The sequence below is a fragment of the Buteo buteo genome, chromosome 2 (genome assembly GCF_964188355.1).
Source record: "Buteo buteo chromosome 2, bButBut1.hap1.1, whole genome shotgun sequence".
Classification (NCBI taxonomy): domain Eukaryota; kingdom Metazoa; phylum Chordata; class Aves; order Accipitriformes; family Accipitridae; genus Buteo; species Buteo buteo.
In genome coordinates, this window is record NC_134172.1 from 1,289,309 (window position 1) to 1,312,027 (window position 22,719).

At 41.7% G+C, this 22,719-nt stretch overlaps 1 protein-coding gene across 2 annotated transcripts in view; it reads left to right on the forward strand.

Annotated features, from left to right (window-relative positions):
* Positions 1-5,898: 5,898 nt before the first annotated feature.
* The window catches only part of LOC142038015 (KAT8 regulatory NSL complex subunit 1-like), a 35,984-nt gene continuing 19,163 nt past the window's right edge, over positions 5,899-22,719 (forward strand). For both annotated transcript variants that reach the window (XM_075042944.1, XM_075042953.1), the window contains exons 1-4: positions 5,899-6,401; positions 17,581-17,722; positions 20,360-20,542; positions 21,590-21,720. In XM_075042944.1, coding sequence (XP_074899045.1) covers positions 6,013-6,401; positions 17,581-17,722; positions 20,360-20,542; positions 21,590-21,720 — 845 coding nt within the window. In that variant the 5' untranslated portion in view covers positions 5,899-6,012. The remainder of the gene's footprint in view (positions 6,402-17,580; positions 17,723-20,359; positions 20,543-21,589; positions 21,721-22,719) is intronic.

Consider the following 22,719-nt stretch of genomic DNA (forward strand, 5'->3'; position numbering starts at 1 on the left):
AGTTCCTCCTCCGGTGCGGCACAAGGCTCATCGTTGCTCCTCACTGGAATAATCCTAACGTGGGCAAAGAGAAGCGGTGTTTGTCCCCTGTGTTACTAAGGCCCTCATTTGTAATAATCACCTAATTAAACGCTTATTCCAGACACTGCCCAAAGATACTGAGTGGCAACACGTAAAATAGCGTGGAAGTCTTACAGTGTATTTCCTCGCTTTTCACTGCCCTGAGAAGGCAGGTCAGCAGGAGTGCGCAAGGACTTGTTAGCGCTCGGGTTCTCAACAGCCACGAGCCAAAATGCGTCTCTGCTTTCTGCAAAACACTGGAGTTGTGTGGGTGCGATGGTGAGCTGCGTTAATGGTTAGCAGCAAATGTGTGATGAGGGTAGCTTAATTTATGAGGGAATGGTGCTGTTGATAAAAAAATGAGGAAAAAATAGTTGTAGTCTGGGTGTGCTGATCTGCCATCATGTTACTGATTCTCTGGCAACGTGAACTTGGACAGCAAGGCAAACGGGGGAAAAGGCAGACTTAAAACTATGGAAAATTTTAAAGTCTTAAGTTCTGTGTGGTAATACAACATTAAACTCAAAGTGGCTTTGATAGAGGTTTTAGCAATTACTACCTAACAGCTTATTTGCATGCAGAGTTTTTCACTTGTTTTTCTGGCCTTTTCTATTCACCATGGTTTTTCATTTTCATCCATGTATTTATAGAATAAACCTTTCAGAGTACTAATGCCAAGAAACGCTTTGTTTCAGTGAGATTGAAATGACATTTGAAAATGTTCTTAACTAGTTAACAGCTTTCTTCACTGAGAAGCGTTGAGATGCCCGGGATGATTTAAGCTTATTGAATTTCTCAGTTTCTTATTGTGGTCTGCAGGCCACAGCTATATTCATGTCAGTTGTACAAAGGACATGAGCCAAAACGTGATGGAAAGGAAGTCATCTAAGGGTAAGAATTTCCCTAAAATTTATCTGCCTGCTCGCAGAACCAAAAGTCTAGGTAAGACAGAGTGAAGAACACATGCGGGATGGGAGGAAGTGGCAAAGAATGTAGAAAATTGGCATCTCTAGCAGATGCCTAGGGGTCTCCAGCTACTGCACCTTTATTCAGAAGATGGAGTGTGAAGTCCAGTTATTTCTGTAGACTCTGAAGGCCGAAAGGTTAATGGGTAATCTTCATCCCCCTGTAGCATTTACAGATAAGGACAAGGACAATAAAAGAAAGTGTTAAGATAAAGGGAGCAACTTCTGCCATTATTACCAGCTTAGCTTAAAAAGCCTGCATAATCATTCAAAAGTCATCTGTTAAGTAACAAGTAAAGCAGTTCGTTTCTGGGGGCTTAGAATGGAAAATTGCTTTAATACAATGACTTTGTAGAGAATATGTCAAGCCATCTAAAGCATGATCACTTAATTATAGTTCTCTACTTGCTTCCTACCGATTACAATATTTTTACTAGTTATTACTTTGTAATCTCTTTTCCAAGTAACCTAAGAGATGCTGCAAAGGCTGTTTTTAGACAAGATCTAAATACAGTTTATCACTCATTGTAACTGTAAAATGAAGATTAAAACCATGGACAGTATTTTGATTTTTTCTTTTTTTGTTCCCAAGCTTTACTTATTTAATAATCTACTTCTGTTCTGAAAAAAAAAAAAAACAAACAAAAAAACCAAAACAACCCCAAACCCTTAAAAATACCATGTCCAGCAGAGCTAACAGAAAACAGTCTTCTGTCTATTGCCCTCTAGTTAACCAAACTGCTGTACAACCATTGCAGCTCCTTCCTGTATTCCTGTCCCATCCGCCACCCGGCATACCTTAGATCTCCCTCTAGACGCCTAAAAATCCATGTATTTTCCCCAGCCATATCCCCTAAACTGCCCCTCTTCCATTAACCTCTCTTCTGCCCATGTCCCTTCACCTTCAGTTGTACAACAAACAACAAGCAGTGCAAAAACCATGAAAATCAGTATGTGACTGTTGTGTCCAGACTGCTTGAGCCTAGAGCACCGCATGTGGGAAGGGAGCCGATTTTACTCCCCATTTCCACAGGAGGACTTGGTATCTCTGCATTTTTTTAATGCCTCTGTTGAGTTTATTTGAAACTAATTAGCAGGTTTAGAAGTTATCAGAAAAGGTACCGAGGGGTCAGCACCATCTGAGGGACAGTGTTGCTTTAGGAAAAAAGACATCCCCATTGCTCAACCTTAAATGAGACTAGAGACATACCCGGTCAATATGTCTCTTTCCCAAATGAAGTTCCTAACAGATCATGAAAATACTGTATTAAAAAGAACACACACACACACAAAATATTCTGGTTTTTGAGACTGAAAACTGTTCAGTTTTCAATGAGTGCAAGCAACGAAGTCATCTTGCAATTCTGGTAGAATATCCTTTTTAAATTGATTTTCATTTACTCTCTTTGATTACAACCCAGACATTGTAACTCTCATTCAATGAATTAAATGAGTAGCTGATATTCTTTTTAGACCTTTTAAGATCTAACACCTTTACAAGCCAGTTACGTTAGACCATCTTGCAGGCTTGCTCATACCATTCTGTGTGTGGTCATACTTGGCTTTTTTTTTTTTTCTTGTTATAGTCCTAAAGACAAAGGGCCTAATATTATGTTAATGTAATTTTACAGAAGCTTGTTGTCAGAAGAGCTCACGCCGATTGCTCCTCTTTCTGTCACAATACCTGGAGGATATTGAAAAATATGGTAGCATAGAGGAAAGCGTTTCCATTTTATTTCAAGCTTTCTTAGACTTTTTCTATATTAAAAGGTTAGTACAGTTTTTAGACAAGCTGTGAGGATTAACTTGAAAAGTTACTGTGAGTATTTGCTTACAAAGTCAGTTATCATTACTACTCAGTTGTCATTAATGCAATTGTTGAGCTCATCATTGTCACTAGACAGTCAGGAATCTTTCTTTTTTTTTTTCTCCATGGGATGCTACCAACAGCTGCTGCAGTGATGTGGAGTCTTAAAGGCAAACTGCTGTAGCTTAGTAAAAGTCAAATACAAAATAATTGAATTTAGCTTAGGGATCACTTACAGAAACCAAATTGTTGAGAAAGTGAACGTAACTACCCAAAGAAGACACAGAGAAGCAAGTAAACCAATCTAGCTAAATAGCATGCCTCAAGAGCTCTTTTGACTCAGGCTCAATTATTTCATAATTGGAAAGGTGAGATTCTGCTGAAGCCAATCAACACAGGCTAACAAGCAATGTATAAGAAAAATTCAACTTCCAAGATGGAATTTGATTAACAGCTCACTTAACTTTTAAAACCAACAAAAAAAGTATTTTAAAGACACTAGAAGCAGGAAGCCGGTTTAAAAAAAAAATCACAAACCCGAAAAAGCAAAATCTGTCTGGGCTCGAACACTAGTTGTAATCAACGCAACAACTAAGAAAGATTATTTCCTGATCCCCTCTGTTGCGAAGGAGGATGTTGAAATTCCCTGCTATACCTTTTAAAGCTGCTGGTGATCTGGATAATCTATTAAATGTCAGAAAAGTAGATACTGGAGCAAAGTGATAAACTGCTTTTTAAATTAAGTCCAAGAGTTGTGAAAGAAATTTGCAGTCAAGCTGCTAAAAAAATATAAAAAGTGCCTCTAATGGAAGTTGTTAGACTGGATTGTCAGCAGATAATACATCATGTCTTAATTTTTTTATATGAAACTGAATGCTTTCATTTCTAATATCTCTTTATGGTTCTCATGATGAGACATGACAGGATGTGGGTAATTCTGGGATAGTAAAAAAGTTACATGGGCCAAGTTCTGCGCTGGTCAGGCAAAAAATGTATGTGTTATGAGGAGCGGCTGAGGGAACTGGTGGTGTTTCGCCTGGCGAAGAGGAGGCTGAGGGGAGACCTTATTGCTCTCTACAGCTACCTGTAAGGAGGTTGTAGTGAGGTGGGGGTCGGTCTCTTCTCCTAAGTAACAAGCGATGGGACAAAAAGAAACAGCCTCAAGTTGTGCCAGCGGAGGTTTAGATTGGATATTAGGAAAAATTTCTTCACTGAAAGGGTTATCAAACATTGGAACAGGCTGCCCAGGGAAGGGGTTGAGTCACCATCCCTGGAGGTAGACGTGGTGCTTGGGGACGTGGTTTGGTGGTGGACTTGGCAGTGCTCGGTTAATGGTTGTACTCGATCCTGAAGGTCTCTTCCAACCTAAACAATTCCATGATTTCCCCCAGCCCCCAATATGAAATAGTTATAAAACACCCAATGATATCTCACTGTATGAAGTAACGTTACAATCTGTTCCCAATTAAACATTAATATTAGAAATAGAAAAATCTTAATTCCTTGGAAGTGGACCGGATCATTAAGAATCTTGGAAAAAACCACCTCCTCTTTACCTTCTTGAATGCTCTTTTTCTTCTTCTTTTTCCATTTTTTGCCTTGTCTCAGGCACCTTTTTGTGGTCTAATATTTGTTAAAATGGATACAGTTCTCTTCTGAATTACACTGGCCTGAGAGTATGACCAGCAATGACACTATCTCTCCAGCTGCAGCTGTACCATAAAGTAAACCTTTGGGAAAAGGTTTTGCACGGGCAAATGAGACAATTGTGAACATTAAATTCTTGAATGTTGCTTTTGGCTTATTGCTTTGGCAAAAACATTTAACCAAAAAACATTTTAGAAATGATGTTCTCAATCTCTACATCGATGTATCAAGCTGACACAAACCCCTAATACAACACTATAGGGTACAACAGCTAATTCTGTGTCCATTCTTCAATAAAACGTCAAATAAAAGTATTACTGTCCCTTCTTTAAATAACATGAACCATCCCACCTTCTGATGAGCATGTGTGGAAGCATTGCTTCTTCAGTCTTAACGTTTCTTCTGGTGGTCTGTGCGCTTTGGGAGCTCTCTGCCACTTCTTTGTGTGGTTTTCAGGTGGTGTTTTCTAGAGAACGGATTCCTCTCCCAGTGCTCTCATGCTAACCCTGCTTCACTGGTATTCTGCCTCGCGGTGTTATTCTGCAGGAAACTATGAAAGGATAATTCAGGTGGACGTTGGCTAGAAGAGACTAGAGATGGTAGACCCCAATGTATTCCTGAAACACTGACTTTGGTTGTGGCCGCTCTCTTTAATTTCCCATGCAGACTCTCCCAATGGAGGCTTTCCCTGACTCGATCCAAGATCCACTACGTACAGGTTAAAGTTGAGTTTTTTCCAGTTTTGCCCACTACTCCGAATTACCGAGAACTCTGCCCTGCAGAGATGGTGGTTTGCTAGCTACCTGCTGCCGAGACCTGGTTCCTGCCTGCCGCGGCCCTGCCGGTGTGCAGCCCCTCCTTCCCTCATGCTCAGGCAAGATGGAAAGCCCTCAGGGAGTTAGCTGAACGTTGATTTTTCATTACTTGGGCCGGATTAATCACTGGCTGAGATGCTTTTATAATTGGATTAGCATATAAAATGGATCGAGGGTGGAGGATGGGCTCCGCGGTGGAAACGGGCCTTGTACTGGACGTGTTCTTTGTTTCGTTCTGCTCGGGGCCGCGCCCTGCCGACGGTGCAGCAGGGCCGGGCCGGGGGCCGCAGGGGGCCGCGGGGATAGCTGCTGGCGCCAGAGCGCCGGGCCAGGCCAGTTCAGCGGCCGGGGGACGCGACCGGTACTGCGGCTGCCGCGCCGCGCCGGGACAACATGGCCGCCAGCGCCCTTCCCTCACGGAAGAAGCACCGCCCCCTCCGCGGCCTTATATAAACTCGGGGAGGGAGGGAGGCGGGCTGGCAGTTGTGATTGGCTCACCAACCTGCCCTCCTCCCCACCCCCAGCACGTGCTGGCACTATTTACCTTTTCTGGTTGGCTCCGTGGCGCGGGTGTGCTTCACCAGCCAATGGGCGACCGGCGCGGGGGGGTAACGGAGGGGATGCCGGAGTCGGTCTGCGCCTGCGCAGTGCTGAGGCGCGTGTGCCTTCCCCTCACTGAGGTGCGGAGCCGCCGCCGCCTTCCCGCCTTCGGGTCCGCATGGCGGCCGTGGCGTCCGGGCTGTGCCCGCCGCCCACCGGGCGAGCGGCCGCCGCTCGGGGCCGCCAGGCCGTGCTGTGGAGCCGGGCGCGGCGTCTCCGCCACCGGTTGCGGGCGCTGCAGGCCCGGCAAGTGGAGCGGCACGTCCGGCACCAGCTGGCCGGGTTGACGCGGTACCTGAGGCGGGCGGGACCCGCCGGCGGCCTCCCGTCCGCCATGGGGTCCGACCTGCGGCTGCTGGCGGCCAGCGCTACCGCCCGTCTCCGCGCCACGCAGGGCGCCTGCGACTCGGACGCCACCGGCAGCAGCAGCGGCTCCGGCGAGGAGAGCGAGGCGGACGGCGACGGGCAGCGGCGTCCCGCCGCGGCCTCCCCAGAGCGAGTACGGGGGTGAGTTCCAGTGCGGGAGGGCGAAGGTGTCTGGGGTCTGGTCTCACTGGTGTCCTGGGGAAGAAGCGCCGGGGAGAGCGGTGGCCTTGGTCCGAAGGCAGCAAGGATGGGAGATTTCATCTTGTCTTCACCTCTTCGTCTTCCTTGTGAGCTTTTATGGGTTTTTTTCTTGAAAACTTGGACACCAAGTGTTCTTTACTGTATGTGCTTTTACGGTGCTTTCTCTTCTGCGTCGGTTTTGCATGTATTAGGTCAGAAGTATTTTTAACGAAGAGTTTATCTGCAACAAACTTTGCAGTGCGTGCCACTTCTTAGCCTAACGCTGTTGAGTTTGTCTTGGTTTAAGGATATGAGTGAGGTCAGATTTATAGGAAGAAGTGACCTTTTGTTAGGCTGCCTGATGTAACTGGGGCGGGGGAAGGATAAATTTTGGCCCTGGTTTGATAAATAAAGGTAGAACAGGACTGTTTGGTGGTAATGTTACTAGAAAGCAGCTAACCAAATTGGTGCTTGGGGGGGGAATCAAATAACATGAAGAGAAAGCTTTTACCTCTATGAAGGTGGAGGCTTTTCTGAAGCCTAGTGTCTGTGCTGACAACGGTCTTCTATATTATTCCAAACCAACTTAAAGTGTTTTTGCAAGAGGAATATTTTTGAAGTGCACCAGAAAACAGTACACATCAGCTTTGATCTGGCAGGGTTGTTGATCTCAGTGGTGGGCAACGTGTCTGCCTTTCACAATAAACATGTGGGGCTTTCAAAATGATCAGTTTTGTTTTCTGTGTGTGAAGCAGTCAGTAGTCTGAAAACTAGCTATGCTGAGAACAGAGGTCTCTACTGCTTGGGTTTTTTTCCTCAACTTTATATCCACAAGTAGCACTTGCATGGTGCTTCAAAGAATGCAATTTGATAAGAGAAGTCAGATAACAGCTAGCTGCTAGTGAAAGGGACGGCCTAGCTCTGTGCCCCTGTTCAAGCACAGCCATGTGTCTGGCTCCCAGGTGGGGTGGTTCATGGTGTGAAACTGTCAGCTGTGTAGAAAAATGAGTTTTGTTCTGTCACTTTCCGTTTCCTGAAGCTGGTGTTCATGGTTTTAGGTGTTTGCCAAGAGGGGCTCTTTGAGCAGCAGGAAGGAGGAGAGGGGAGCATGGCTACCCGGCTTTGCTACAGTTAGCTCTTGGGAAGACTTAATCGCTCTTTAGGAAAGACCCAAACCAGCAGTGGTTCTGTGTGGTAACTTTAAGTTGATTGGCACAGGTTGTAAAGCCAGGTGAAGTTTTATTCCTGTCAGATATCTGTGCTGAGCAATTCAGTGTATGTATTAGATCCTTTAAATAATGTTTGTACCTTGTGGGGTTTCATCTGTGAAGTGGTCTGAGGTTTGCTTTTCTGAAGAAGGGAGAGAGCAGTTAGCTGCAGATACATATGAATGTTTAGTTATGGAGATCCTGGGTTAGTTTTTTTCTGTTTTGTTGAAGTAGCTGTTCTTTCCACTCTGAGATAACCTGTTCAGTGGAGACTTAGCTGGAATGACTGTCTTGGGGCAGGAAGGAGAGTAAAGCAAGCTGTCTCTTAGACTTACATATTCTGCCATTTCCTACGGAAACTTATTCTTTATTTGGCTGTCCATGATGAACAAATAAATGTTTTGTATGCTAATTGTCCTCGTTCCACTTCAGAACCTGCAGGTTGTTGGGATGGAAGTCTATGTAATTCCACGTGCTTGTTCTCTCTTCCCAGTAAACCATTGCATTCCTGTCTTCTCGGGCTCTCGGAGCTTTCTGAGCATCAGCAAAGCTAAAGTGTCCTGATTCTGCCTCCTTTGGCATTTGGAGAGCAACAAAGAAAAATGTAATGAAGTTGCAGCCCTTTGGAGAGTAATTCATATAAGGGTACAGGACACCCAAAAAACTGCAAGGGAGTTTGTTGGGAGCTTTTATCTGCCAGGAGGCCAAGAAGGTGGCAGAGTAGAGGGCATCAGCCATTGAGTTAAGTCTTTGTCTAGTTGTCTTCCTGCTTCCATCTGTTTATTAAAAAAAAAAAAATCTCAGAATTGATTATGTGGCAGTCAAAAATGGATCAAAAAATTCTTGTGCATAAATCCAAGATAGCAACTTCATAAAATTATGCCTTTCCCAGCATAGCACTGATCCTTTTTATCTTCCTCTGGCTTGTTTGTGCAGATCTTTCATTGCATGCTTAGAAATGTGTGGTATTTAGACACATTCTATATTTATTCAGTTTTCTTCCTAGTGGTTTGATATGTACTTTCCCTTTAATGTCACTCGTTTGAGTTCCCATAAAAATCCAAGCTGTTTCAGAGGGGTGTTGTACATTTATATTTATTTGTAGGAAAGGGATGTTAAGATGAAGTATAATTTTCAAGTATTTTTCCTGATTTTTGGCTTAATTCTAGTCTTGCAAAACAAGAAAAAAACCCAAACTTGCGGAAGAATATTCTAAAAGGTACTGATGTTGTCGGATTATTCCCCCATGAAGTACTGGGCTTGCTACTGCACTTTTTGTGGTGTTAGGATTGTTTTAAGTTATGTTACATTGTGTCTTTCCCCCGCAAAACCCCCCCCTGCTTTGTTTGGCAAATGGAATGCTGATGACTGAATAGGCAGCTGTTCAGTGTTTTCTCTGTTTCAGTCAATGGCCCTGCCATGTAAACTGCATGCTGCTGAAACATGGCTGTGAAGAAACAACTATTTCTTCACCAACCTACATCAAAAGTTGTAACTGCTCTGAGTATTTTTGGGATAGCTGGTCTTTATAACAAACAGCTTCAACCCAGATGGTTGGTTTGAGAGAACTATAAACAGCTACAGCTGTTTTGGAGGCTTTACAGTCCTATATGTGTTCTTTACTTTTACATGAACTCTTTAATCATAGGTCAGTTGCTTAATCTACATATCTGTCATAAAACAGTGTGTCTAAAGGAATGTCATTATTTCCAATTTATAATTCAGTGCAGAAACAATGAAATACTGATGTTTGGTGTGGGTAATGGCTTGAAAAATTGTAGAATACATAGCAGCTGATTTTCCTGTTTTACTTTTGACTTTGCCTTCAACTTAAAATATGCTCTCAGCTCTCTTACATCTCTCAATTGCAAAGGCTTTCAAGTTGAGCTCAGCATTTATTTTTTTTTTGGTCATTAGAGCAGTGTAAATCCCAACTAGGATTTGCACAAAGCTTGCCTTTCTGTGTTCCTTTGCATGTACGCTCATGCAGGCATTCACAAATCTGCTGTGTTGGATACTTTGGTTACATTTGGCTGAGTGAAATCTTACTTTAGCTTTTGTGTGTTTTCTTTCTCTCAGAAAAAAACTTGCCTGGATATAATTCTGGGTTTAGATTCTGGACCTGTGGAAGGTATCTACAGAAAACGGGCTGTGTAGAGGAGCAGTTCAAACTTCTGCTCCTAACTGAAGGCAGATGGCTGCTAGCAATGACCAGCCAAATGTATGGAAATTGGTGCTGGTTTGGTTTTGGACTAGTTGGTGCTTTTTGCATATTGTGCTGGGGAAGGGGCAGTGTGGGCAAGCAGAGGGAAGCTGAGATTGTGGAATGGGGATTGGAGCCTGTAGAATGGAACAGACCCAGTGGAAGCTTGAAAATCAATTGCAGAGTTTTGCTTTTTATTTTATCCTCTCTCTACTTCTAGATTCTTCGTGTAATTATGTTTCCTTTAATAAACACAAATGTTGGTTTTCTTTGCTTGCTGCATTATTAGCTAAATTCTGAAAAGTCAAGAATAAGATTTGAAGTGGAAAAAAGGTGATTGATAGTAGATCAGTCTTGCCTAAGTGTTGACTATACTCCTGTACATTGATCTCTTTTTCTCGTGTCAGATTGTCTGGCAAAAGCAATATGTTTTGAAATTGCACTTTTTTTTAACTAGTCTGTGTTAATTGCTTATTTTCTCATTTTGATGACTACAGTTAGTGCTGTAGTAACTCTCCCAATATTGTGGAAAGCTAGATGTGGATAACTACACCTGGAAATTTCTTACCTTGTGGCAATGTACCTAAACTAATGGCAAAAGCATGAATCTTCTCTTCTGGCTAGAAAGAACCATTGTAATCTGCTCTTGACCTCCCTACCACAAGGCAATATTCAAATCATGGAACGGTTTGGGTTGGAAGGGACCTTTAAAGGTCCACAAGCAGGGACATCTTCAACTAGATAGGTTGCTCAGAGCCCCATCCAACCTGGCCTTGAATGTTTCCAGGGATGGGGCATCTGCCACCTCTCTGGGCAACCTGTGCCGGTGTTTCACCACCCTCATTGTAAAAAATTTCTTCCTTATCCGAGTCCAAGATAAACCTTCATTCTATGAATCTGTAAGGAGCAGATTCAAACCTGTCAAGAACTTGTTGTAGACAGTGATTTAAAGTGAGGATAGGGAAATTCATGTGTTTCTGAAGTGAAAGTATTTATCAGATTTGAAAGAATTTATCAGAGTATCGGAATTATCCTTAGAAAATCCTTTTCCTTGGAAGGAGAGTACATATGCTTATGCCTAATATAACTGTGGTCACAGGCTTAGTGCATTAAAATCTGGGCATGCCTGATTATTTTTTATGTGAAGTTCCTAGGGCAATATCTTTCTGCTTCTGCGTTCCCATCGTGTCATGACTGAAGTTTGTTGTGTGGATGAGATTCATGTGGCATGCTCAGAAGAGGTATCTTCTGCTTATGTTCCCTGAGGCAAGTGATCCCATTTGATGTCATCAGGTTGTGAGGATTGTGCTACCCACAGTTGTAAGGACGTTCAAAAACCTTTTAGTGAAAAATGTCACCAAAGAAGAAAAAAGTATTAATTTCTTCTTTGAATGGTGGTCTACTAGGTTGAGCACTCTTCTGGGCTGTGGGATGCAGAGCTTTCTACACCCTTGCTCAATCACAAGAATTTTGACCCATATTCTCATCTCGTTTCTTTTAATACTGTTTCAGTAAGCTGAATATGGCCTGCTTGGGTTTTTATATAGATACACAAAACTTACCTTAAAAACCCTCAACAACCTTGCACATGCAGTTGCAGATGGAGGTGAACAACTAGTTCTTACGTAACCTGAGGCTTATGGAGTTCCTTCCACCTCATCTTGAAACAAATATTTTAATTCATTAGATCTAGTGAGCTTGAGTCATTGTCAGGAGGAAGAGAGAAAGCTTCCTGGAAAACTACAAGCAAGATAAATGTCTTCTGAAAACAAAAGTCTGATATCTAGGCTCAAGAAGTCAATTATGATTTACTGCATCCTTGTGAACAGCCTTGTTTGTCAAAATATCTACAGATGAGGTAGTAACTTCTTTCAGACATTGTTTTAGCTTGTCTTTATTTAAAAGCTTACTTTCTGCAGATGTTTTCATACCTTGGTAGTGGCAGCAGATACATAACTAGAAAGAAACTATCAGTAAGCACTTAGTCTTTCTCTTTTCAGAGTTAGTAAAAAATAACTGGAGGAGAACTGAAAGTAAGAGTCCCTGCAGGTAAGAGGTTTCCGAAGGGAATGAATGACTGTTCTCGCTTTGTGCATTGCCAGAGAAACTGTTGGCGCTAATTCAGAGCATGGTGACCTGCTCTGCCTGGTCTATTGGCTTTGTGTGGCAAGGTTTTGGTAGCAGGGAGGTTACAGGGGTGGCTTCTGTAAGAAGCTTCTGCTGGAAGCTTCCCCTGTGTCTGACAGAGCCAATACCAGCTGGCTCTGAGATGGAGCCACTGCTGGCCAAGGCTGAGCCAATCAGTGATAGTGGTAACACCTCTGTGATAACATTTTTAAGAAGGAAAAAAAAGTTGCTGGGACAGACAGAAAGCAGCAGCTGGAGAGAGGAGTGAGAACATGTAAGAGAAACAACCCTGCAGACACCAAGGTCAGTGAAGAAGAAGGGGGAGGAGATGCTCCAGGTGCTGGAGCAGAGATTCCCCTGCAGCCTGTGGGGAAGACCATGGTGAGGCAGGTTGTCCTCCTGCAGCCTGGAGAGGTCCATGGTGGAGCAGATCTCCACCTGCAGCCTGTGGTGGACCCCATGCTGAAGTAGGTGGCTGCCCGAAGGAGGCTATGACCCTATGGGAAGCCTGCACTGGAGCAGGTTCCTGGCAGGACCTGTGGATCTGTGAAGAGAGGAGCTCACGGAGCAGGTTTTCTGGCAGGACTTGTGACCCTATGCGGGACCCATGCTGGAGCAGTGTGCTCCTGAAGGACTGCACGCCATGGAAAGGACCCATGTTGGAGCAGTTTGTGAAGAACTGCAGCCCATGGGAAGGACCCATGTTGGAGAAGTTTGTGGAGGACTGTCTCCTGTGGGAGGGACCCCATGCTGGAGCAGGGGAAGAATGTGATGAGTCCTGCCCCTGAGGAGGATGAAGCAGCAGAAATAATGTGTGATGAACTGACCATAAACCCCATTCCCTGTCCCCCTGCACTGCTGGGGGGGGTAGGTAGAGAATTTGGGAGTGAAGTTGTGCCTGGGAAGAAGGGAGGGGTGGAGGGAAGGTGTTCTGAGATTTGGGTTTATTTCTCATTACCCTAATCTGGTTGTTTTGTAATAAATTGAGTTAATTTTCCCCAAGTTGAGTCTGTTTTGCCTGTGATTGTAATTGGTGAGTGATCTCTCCTGTCCTTATCTTGACCCATGAGCCCTTTGTTATTTTTTTTTTCTCTCCCCTGTCCAGCTGAGGAGGGGGGAGTGATAGAATGGCTTTGGTGGGCACCTGGTGTTCAACCAGAGTCAGCCTGCCACACCTGGTCAGGTAAATGTTAGTACTGTGTGGTTTGTCCTGTGGGAGGCTTTAGAGGTATTTGTCTATAAACAAGATTTTTGTAAGTTTGCTTAAAATTGAAGTTGATTTTATGCATTTTCTATGCATATGTGTTGGTGATCTTGTTTTTTTTCTGCTGTAACCCTGAGTGGTTACCTTCAGGGAGCACTGTCTGTGGCCAAAACCAGTGCTGACTTACTGCCAGAGCTTTGCTCTAGTGAGGTGGGTGTGCAGAAGATGTTGCTGATTAGATCTGCCAGTGATGTCTCTGACAGGCATTACACTGTTAGCAGCTACAATGTCCCGTGTTCAAGTCAAACTCCATTGAACTGTATATGCATAAAATGGGGAAGCTTGCTACCTTGATTTAAAAGTATGAGATAACCAAGCCATTTTATTCATGCATTTGTTTGCAGTTTCTGTTTTTCTTCTTGTGTAATACCCTAGAATGTACTGCCTGTTAATCCCCTGGAAAATGGATTCTCCTACATGCTATTAAATAGTGGGTCTGTACTGTGTCACTTACCCTATGTCATTTTAATCAAACTCAATTTCTGCGTGACCTATTTCAGTACCTGTGTGTTTGCTACCCTTTCTCTAGGGAGAGAAAGAAAAAAATCTGACAGTTATCCAAGCTTTAATTGATTTATTACTAAAGTACAGCAATTATTATCAAGGCTGTGGGAAGCTGTGATATGTCAAAAATACTAATGCGCTTGTTTGTGACAATTGCATAATGGTGGTAGTAAATGTACTAGAAATTTAGCTAATTATCCGTATGAATGCTCCCACAGATTGTCTTGCATTTTTTCAGAATGCTTGATATCTGATCTAATTTGTTTTCTGACTTTCCCCAAGAGCAATTTGGTACTAATAATTTGCTATTGTTACAGATAGACTCCTTTTCACATTACAGGGATTTTCTTAATTTTCTGTACAACTAGAATCTGAAAAGCACTTGGTTTTAAAACTCTAATTGCATCATACTATTTTTGTTTGGGTCTTCTGGGGACTTGCCTGTATTTGAGAGATTCAGTAAGGTGCATATAAAGAATTCATTGGTGTAGTGAATTTGTCGCAGTTAACTCTTGGAACAATTGGGAAAGATTAACTCGTATCTTAAAGATTTGAATGGAAAATGCAAGTAAAGCCAGTATACCATGCTCTTTAGGAAGAAAAATTAAGACTGCAAGCCAAGCAGGCAACCTGGTATGAGTCACACATTTGCCTCCCTTGTTCTTCCTCTATGTTAAAGTGTACTCAGCTAACATGTAATATGTGAGACACTTTACCCAGCCCTAAAAAATCAAGACTTCCACAGACACAGACTATTGCAATTGATTATAACAGGTTTTTGTATTACACTATATACTGGTATCTTTATGAATTCTTAAGCTAAAGTATCAATTCTGAGGCAGCATTCAGTTTGCCTTTCATCTTTCTATGGCTCTGTGTTACCAGCTGATGTGGTGGTCTCTCAGGCTGAATAACTTCCAGGACACTAACATCTTCTATTGCCCCTCCCTGTTATCAGCTATAATTTTGTTTAATCAGAGTGGAGTTGGAAGGAGTTCTGGCAGTTCTCCAATTCCAAATGGAATTGTAGCCTGAAAACTCTTTCCTATTATTTAATTTCTTTTTAGATGTCTTTAGCTCAGAATTACTTTTAAGCTTTTTTTACTGGCTGCTTTTGAACAGTGCTTGTTTTTATCTAGTAAAGTAGGCCTGTTCACCTTAATTTCTGAATGTCGCGTTGCCCTATTTGAAGACTGAGAGAAGAGATTAGATGCTCTATTTGAAACAACATGCTCTTGCTGTAGTATGGAGGAGAAAAAAAAAAACAACCGCAACACCCTGATCTTTGGAAGAGGAAGATGGTAGTATTCAAAAACTGAATTAAATGGAAATGTCTGCAATAAACCAGATTTGAGGCTGGATGGTAAACTGTACTTTGAATGTACAGCATTTGGGTTAAGGTCTTTGCATCAGTAAAAGTTGGTCTGTTTTCAGGAGTGCCTATCAGCTAAGCTTCCTGTGGAAAAGCCTAATTACAAGGTGTTTGGTCAGTCAAATAGTGGCTTGGTTTCCCTTTGGCATGAACTTGTCAATCAGAAGACTCTCATTTATTGATGTGCTAACTGGACTCTTTGAAATTGCTTCAAGGCTGCATCCTTAGCTTGGGGCCCCTTCTGAGTTTCATCTCTCTGCTCACATTGATTCCCAATTGTTTCTAGAAGCTTTAATTTAAAGAAAATACAAAGTTTTTCTTTGAGAGATCTGATTTTTTTCATTTAGTCAGTGCTCTGTTCTTAGATTTGATATATTGCTCTAAATAATTCTTTGATGTGTTTCTTTATTAAAATTAGAGTTCTTAACCTGTAGCCACATCTGATCCTGTGCAGATACAGCAGACTCCCCACATGGATGAAAAGGAGCCTCTTAACATTTCTCAAAAGTGGTTTTAGCCCTAATCATTAACTGGTCTTTGTTCTTTAGCCATTTTACTGTTGAGGTAAAGTAGGTCATGTGCTTTCTGAAGAGAGCAAAAAAAACCCACTATGGGGTTGGCAATAAGAGGTTTCAGTTGAATTACTTCAGATTGTGAAGCGAGTGGTCCTGAGTAATGACAGAAAATTGAACTTGAAAATTTTTTATTCCTATTCTTTTGCAGGCAGATTCCTGCCCGCACTAAAAAACTTTTGAAGTTTTTGCAAACTATTGGTGATAGCAAAAGCATACACCAGAGCTTCCACAAGCTTCCATATGCTTCCATTTGTAAAGTGGTGTTTGCATTAGCCATTGTTTCCAACTCTAGAATGATTGAAGTACTATTGTGTAGCTGTATTTTGCTTATATTATGAGGATTATTTGAATGTGTGCTTATTTTCATCTCTGTAAATTCTGATCAAATGCTAAGTGTATTTAGTGTTTGTGAGCTACGAAATCTTTCTTGGGACTACTTGCTTAGAAATAAAACTCTGAGGAAGTCTTTGAGCCACAAGGTTGTCTTAGGATTGTAGATTTATTTGTGGGTGCAGATATTGAAAGAGAACAACACTTTCATTCCATAAAAGCGACCTTGCTGTAGGATCCCACGCAGCGTACAAAGGCATGCCTTGTCATGTATTCCGTGGCTGTGATGCCAGCTCTCCCCTCCACAGTACTGCCACCGAGAATTGCCCAGAGCCCTAGGTCACTGAATGCAGAACTGTGTATTAAAACTCCCCATTGTGGATCGAGAATGTACATGCATCAAATGCTTCCCTCTGTGGAAAAGCTCTTGTCAATAAACTCCGCTTGTGTGTTTCAGTTTGTAGTGATATAGTAGTTTGTGGGGTTGTTTAGTAAGCAGTATAACTGGAATTATAATACTAAAATTATGAAAAAACTTGTTGTTATGCAAGGTGATTTTTCTGTGTCAGCAAAAGAAATTCAAACTGCTTATTAGATGTGGGATCTTATCTGCCTTTTTTTTTTCTCCCCTATAGGTATAATGCACATGCCAAGTGTTATAGCAGGTGCTACAGGCTGTTGTTTGTGCTAGGCATGACAGCTCCTTAAAGTGCCATAGTTTGGGTTGTCATTGCTTGGCTGGCTGTAGCCTGAAGGGTCTGACTGACAAGCAGAGATGCTGTTTGGGAGGCTGGTAAGGTTACTGCACAGTGCTTGATGCTTAAACATCGGCTGCTGAACCCACTAGAGTGTATGGTACTGTTTGGTAAACCCTCATTCAAACAGTAACTTTCAGTGAAGACAATACTTACTCTGAGTATAAAGAATTATCTGTGTGTGGGTGTCTTAAATCGGGTTTTCTACATGGCACTGGTGTGATGGTCTTCTGTTACAGCAGTAGAGATTCAAGCAATAGACTAAAAATGTTGTAGCTGAGGTGGTGAAGCACTGGGGTACCTTCCTGAAGGGCATATGGGATTTCTGTCAGTAGAGGTTTTTAAGAACTCATTAGACAAACAGCTCTGAGGAGTGTCGCAAATACAGGTTAGTCCTGCTCTGTGGTCAGCAGCACAAGCTAGGACTTCATCCCTTCGGGCAGTTGTTTTTGTGACTTCCACCCCCAAATCTGCAGAGGAGGGAAGTTGTTTCTGCGCTTACCTAGAAAGAGCTAGACTCCTGCATTGGTTTGTGGTAGTTAAAATAATGACACCTGTTCCTTTTGAATAAGTTTTGTTGCACAGTTGAATTGTATTGACCACTCTATCTTGGGGATAGGAGTTATAAATTAAGGCTAGATATTGGTAGAATTTGTGGGGGGGAAGCTAATTTGTCCTATATCCCCCACAAACTATTAATCGCTTCTTAATAGTGAAATTGTTCTTGAATTTCTGTCAAATTGTTTTTCGTAGTGTTGAAACTTACTTAAGTGATAAGCACAAGCAAACTTTTGCTTTTCAGACGTCGCCATGCGGAGTGCCAGTGGGCGATGGAGAGAGCAGCCATTATTTGCCGTTGGACGTGGCTGCAGGCTCAGATCTCTGATCTGGAGTATCGAATAAGACAGCAGACAGATATCTACAAGCAACTTCGTGCTGCCAAGGTAATTTTAGCCTTCCGTTTTATGACTTGGGAGCTTCTCTGGAAGCTATTAATGGGCTGTTTCTTTAGCAGAATGGTATTTTCTCTGTAGAAATAAGGGTGAGGGGAAAAAGCCTGAGAGCTTTTGAGTTAGTCCTATAGCAGTAGAAGGTGTTACCTTTATCTTTTGAGGGCTGCGACTTCTGTCTACTTCACAAAGATCATAGTAAGAGCTTGCTGTGAGAGGCAGGGGGGTTCATTTCATCATTTTGTCCAGGTAGAGCAGTTCAGTAATGGAATGGGGCTCCACAGTGGCATAAGCCACGAAGTTGGTCCTTCCAAGTGTTGGTTTCTAAACTGGCATAGTGCTAGGGTACCATGAGAGGTACTCGCAGGTACCATTTATATTTTAAGCCTCAATGCCTGCTGGAAAGTGTTATCATTTAAAGCACATGTGTACACAGTGTTCTGAGATTTCAAGTTTTATGCTTTTCTTCCAGGCCATGACCTTTTAATGTTTCACTTCAATATCTGAGAAGCATTATGATAGAAAATAGATAGGATGAATACTCATTTCTTGACTGGAATGATATTTACTTCTGTGTGACTAGATTGCCTGGAAAAAAATTAAACAAAGCTTTGCATCTTCAAAACTTGAAATGCCTTTTGGTGTTTCCCCTTTTGAGAGCATCTCAGTCTACTGCAAAAGTCTCTGGAAACACTTGAGTTGATTCTTTCAAGGTGCTTCTGAATGTTTGAAATTACTCTCATGTTCCAATTTGAAATGACTTTAATCTGTTTGGCTTTCAGTGTAAACAGCAAAGCTCATTTCCCTAGACTTTGGGGGGGGAAGCAGACTGTGAGGATTTTTACTTGGCTTGAGTGTCTTCCTCCTGCTCTTTGTCTGGAAGGAAAACTGTTTTAATTACTGTCCTCATTGCATATGTGTATGTCTTATCTGGATAAATGCACTTTCCTTTTGCATCAGCTTTTATAAATCAAACATGTTGGATGACTTTTTTGATAAATTTAAAACTTATTTTTCCACTGGGGTATAATGTGTGTCTTGCAAGGGTAAAGAGCAGTGCCTATATAGCCTTACTCCTTGTACACTTTTGTAGGTGCTCCTGCAAGATTTTGAGTGAGGAAGGCCTTAATTTATTGGTGCTCTTGGCTAGGATTGCCAATGAGAGGGTTAGTCAGACCTGCTTTGAGTGGAGGCTTAGACTAGATGACCTCCAGGTTTACTTTCTGATCTAAATTGCTCTTTGATTCTACTCTAATGCTATGGAAAATAATGATTCCTAAGGGCCCTAGACTTTCATAACATTAGTCTCTAATGCAGCACAATGAGATGAAGGAGAATACTAAGTTTTTAGATGCTTTGAATCTTTTCTGAGTAACTGGAATTTGTCTTGGCTGTATTTCAGTATTTCTTTAACCAGATTAGCTTATGATTATCTTTTAATTTACTGTAAAGCAGTTACTGTTCTCAAGCAATTATGATGTTTATACAGACATGAATGCAAATGCATGAAATAAGTTAATTGTTCTGCATAATATTTTCTTCCATTCACAAGTATGTGTGTAATTATACCACAGGTGCTATAAAGTGTAGACTACACAGTGAACAACACTAAATTTCCCTGTAAGGAATGTTACATTTCCAGCTCCTTTCTACTGATCTCTTACTAAAGGGACATTTTGCTGGTGTGAGAAACTGTCAGGCTACTGTTGAGTACAGAGAAGATTGTCAAGAGAAATCAGTTGGTGTTACAGCATTGTGTGTGTGCCACAAGGCACATGCTGGTAAGGACGAAGGGTGTATGTGTGACTGGAGCAGGAGAAACTGAACTGCAGAGTGGCCAGCTCTCCTGACCCATTATAAGAACGGAAATGAAATAGTCTGAAGGGAGGATGGTGTTCTTCATGGCAATCGTCATCTTTTGAGCAATACTCATTGATTACTGCCATGTTACTCTAATTAGTCTATGTTCTCTGAATAGTCTAGTCTACAATAGCAGTCACCAATGTCTGCTGGTCCATGACCAATAATACTGAGCAAGTAATGTCCTGTGGGCACTGTCATGCCTTGATTTCCTTTTTGCTGATCTCAGTTATACCTTCCTGTAGCTGTGAGCAGAGATGGAGGACCCTGAAACCAGCATGTTAATTATGAGCCATGGTTGTGGACAGCTTTTCTAGGAAAAATGGCATTGATGTTGGCCTGGTAACGTTTCCTCCTTAAACTGTGTTGTGGTTTAACCCCAGCTGGCAATATGGTATTGGTAGCAGAGGATAGTTCTTGTGCAACTTGTGCACCCCCAGCCTACTTGCTGGTGGGGTGGTGTGAAAAGAAAAGGCAGAAAAGGCCTTGACTCAGCAGTAACTAAAACATCCCTGAGTTATCAACGCTGTTTCCAGCACAAATCCAAAACATACCCCATGTTAGCTACTATGAGGAAAGTTAACTCTACCTCAGCTGAAACCAACACAAACTCCTTTCTCTAGGTTACAGAGAACACTTAAATTTTGAATTAATGAAGTTGCCATAGGAATGTAACTCAAGTTGTTTCTTTCCCTTTTAGAGTATACTTAAGAAATATTTGTTGTGCTGTGGCTTCCATGAGCGGAATTCGCTGTTGCTTTTTATCCCCAGGGCCCAGTAGTCCTTGGTGGTGACCGACAGCCTGGAGATCTAATGAAGAAGCAGGGCCAACTGGGTTCTAGGTCACTGGTGACCTCCGAAAAGAATAAGTGGCTCTTGCCTTCATCTTCTATCCCAAGGTGCCCTGTAGAAGACGGCATTCCCTCCCGCTTCCTGTTTAATATGCAGAAGCAGGTCAGTAATCAAGAAACACATAATTCTGCAGTGATAGAAGCGAAGAAAGAAACTTTCACTAAACCAAGTTTTAAATAAACAGCCATATGATTGATGGAAACAAATTTATAAATCGCATCAAATAACTTGGTGTTAATATACTATTTTAATGGTTTTTTAAAACTCATTTTTGCTATTTTTTCTCATATAGTAATTTAGCGGCTGATATCAGTTTACCAGTTCTTTGTATTTGACACGTGATAACTGAACTTACTTCACCTTTTTGCTTTAAAAAAAACCTCTTGTACTTTTGTGTATGCTTAGTCATCCAAAATTAAACAGAAACAAAGCAAAACAAAACCACAAGACAAAAAACCCAAACCCCAAACACCACAGAAATCTGCTGTGAATCTTAATTTACTGTGCAAGGTCTGTGGAAAGTGATTGACAAAGCTGTGACATTGATACTTCAGTGTGAGGGAAAATTACTTATGTTGCTCTTTTATCTTTGTAGATATACACATACAGTAAACAAAGTATGGGGGTTTAATGGTGTGGAAATCAAGTGTTTTGGTTTTGACACTTCAAAATCATGTCCAGTGAGTTTATAATTGTGTGAACCATCAAATATTCTTAAATAATATTAGTATTTCATTAAAACGTTGAAAAATTTCTATGAAATTAGTACACCATTTAGTACATTTTTTGGTACAGTATAAGCTTTTTGTCTAGTTGAAAAAGCAGAATAGCTCAAAAATGAGGCTGTCTTGCTCTGAAAATCATCTCCAGCTTATAAAACAGAGAAAAGTTCTGTGATACTTTGTGATGGTTAAGAATGCATTTAAAATATGAACTTAGATTGATTTGGAGGTTGTCACTTGAAATGCGATTGATTAAATTGCATGTGATTATTTACATTGGGCCTATTTAAGTTCAGTGTTATAACTGCAGAATGCTCCTTAGATTACTCTTTTGGTTTTCTGGGCTTTTTGCCTCTCTGCCCTCATCCTTCAGAGTCATTATCACATTAAGCTTTACTGACTTTGAGACTTCATTTTTCTCTTGCAGACCTCTCATCTTACACAGTCTTTGGGAAAGACTGTGTGTCAAAGTCCTTCCTGCACCCCCATCAGTGGGTCTTCAGCACCCCTCAGAGCCTGTGTCACGTCACCCCGCCAAGTCAACAGAGTGTTTAACTGGTTAGTTCTCCTCCTCTTAAGTTGATCAAAGTAATTTCATATTCAAGGCATTGGTGATAGTGGCTAAGAAAGGGAACTTTAGCTAGAAGACTTCTGTATGTTCAGTTCAGTTGTAAAAATTTGAAATAAGTACTTGAAACGCCCAAAACTGCCAAATATATAGGTGATGTTGCCTGTCTTGTAGGCAGCCTGTTGGAAGATGTTACCTCCTTTTTATACACAGATGACCAAAGTGTACCTTGCCTGTGTGGATTAAGGCTGAATGCTGTACAGCATCCTGGTGACCTGATTTTTGTTTTTAATGAGTGGATTTCTGAACTTTTTGAGTGTCTTTCCTGTAGAATGTAGAACATATTTTTCTGCTTATTAATTTTCAATATATGGAGAAGTAAATCTTACCTGTCTTGTTGGTGTCGAAGAGATACCTTGAGTTTAGCCTTTTAAGTCTTCATATTTTTATGGAGCCTTGAATCTGTAATAAGAAACATATTATTGATCAATTGTTTGTTAAACCCTGGGGAGAGGTGGGGGGCAGTAATTTTTAAATAAACTGGGAACTTTCCTTTTGTTGTTCAGTGTTTAACTAGCATTCAGTTTGGTTTAATACTTGAGGACATGTCCTGTGCAAGCAGTCAGTGGTCTTCAAGAAGCTCAGTAGTAAGAGGCAAACTTGAGTCTGTAGAATTGCTGAATAAGCTTTTCATCCCATGGAGTACTGGATCTATCAGTTAGGAGAAGCTCCCTCAAAAGTATGCCCATGAAATGCACAGATTGTCCCAATGATTTACCATGCTGTTCTTCCAACTGGTCCATTTTCATGTCTAGCTTTGTGGTATCTTGGCTTTTTAGGCTGTTCCATTTGAGTTTTTTTCATCTTATTTCCTTCCCATGTGTTTCACCTCTGTAAAGATTTCTCTACCTATTGCCACGTTATTCTTGGGAGAGGGAGGAATTAGTGCCTCTTCCAAAAAAAGCCAAAACCTTCTCTTTCTTGTATCT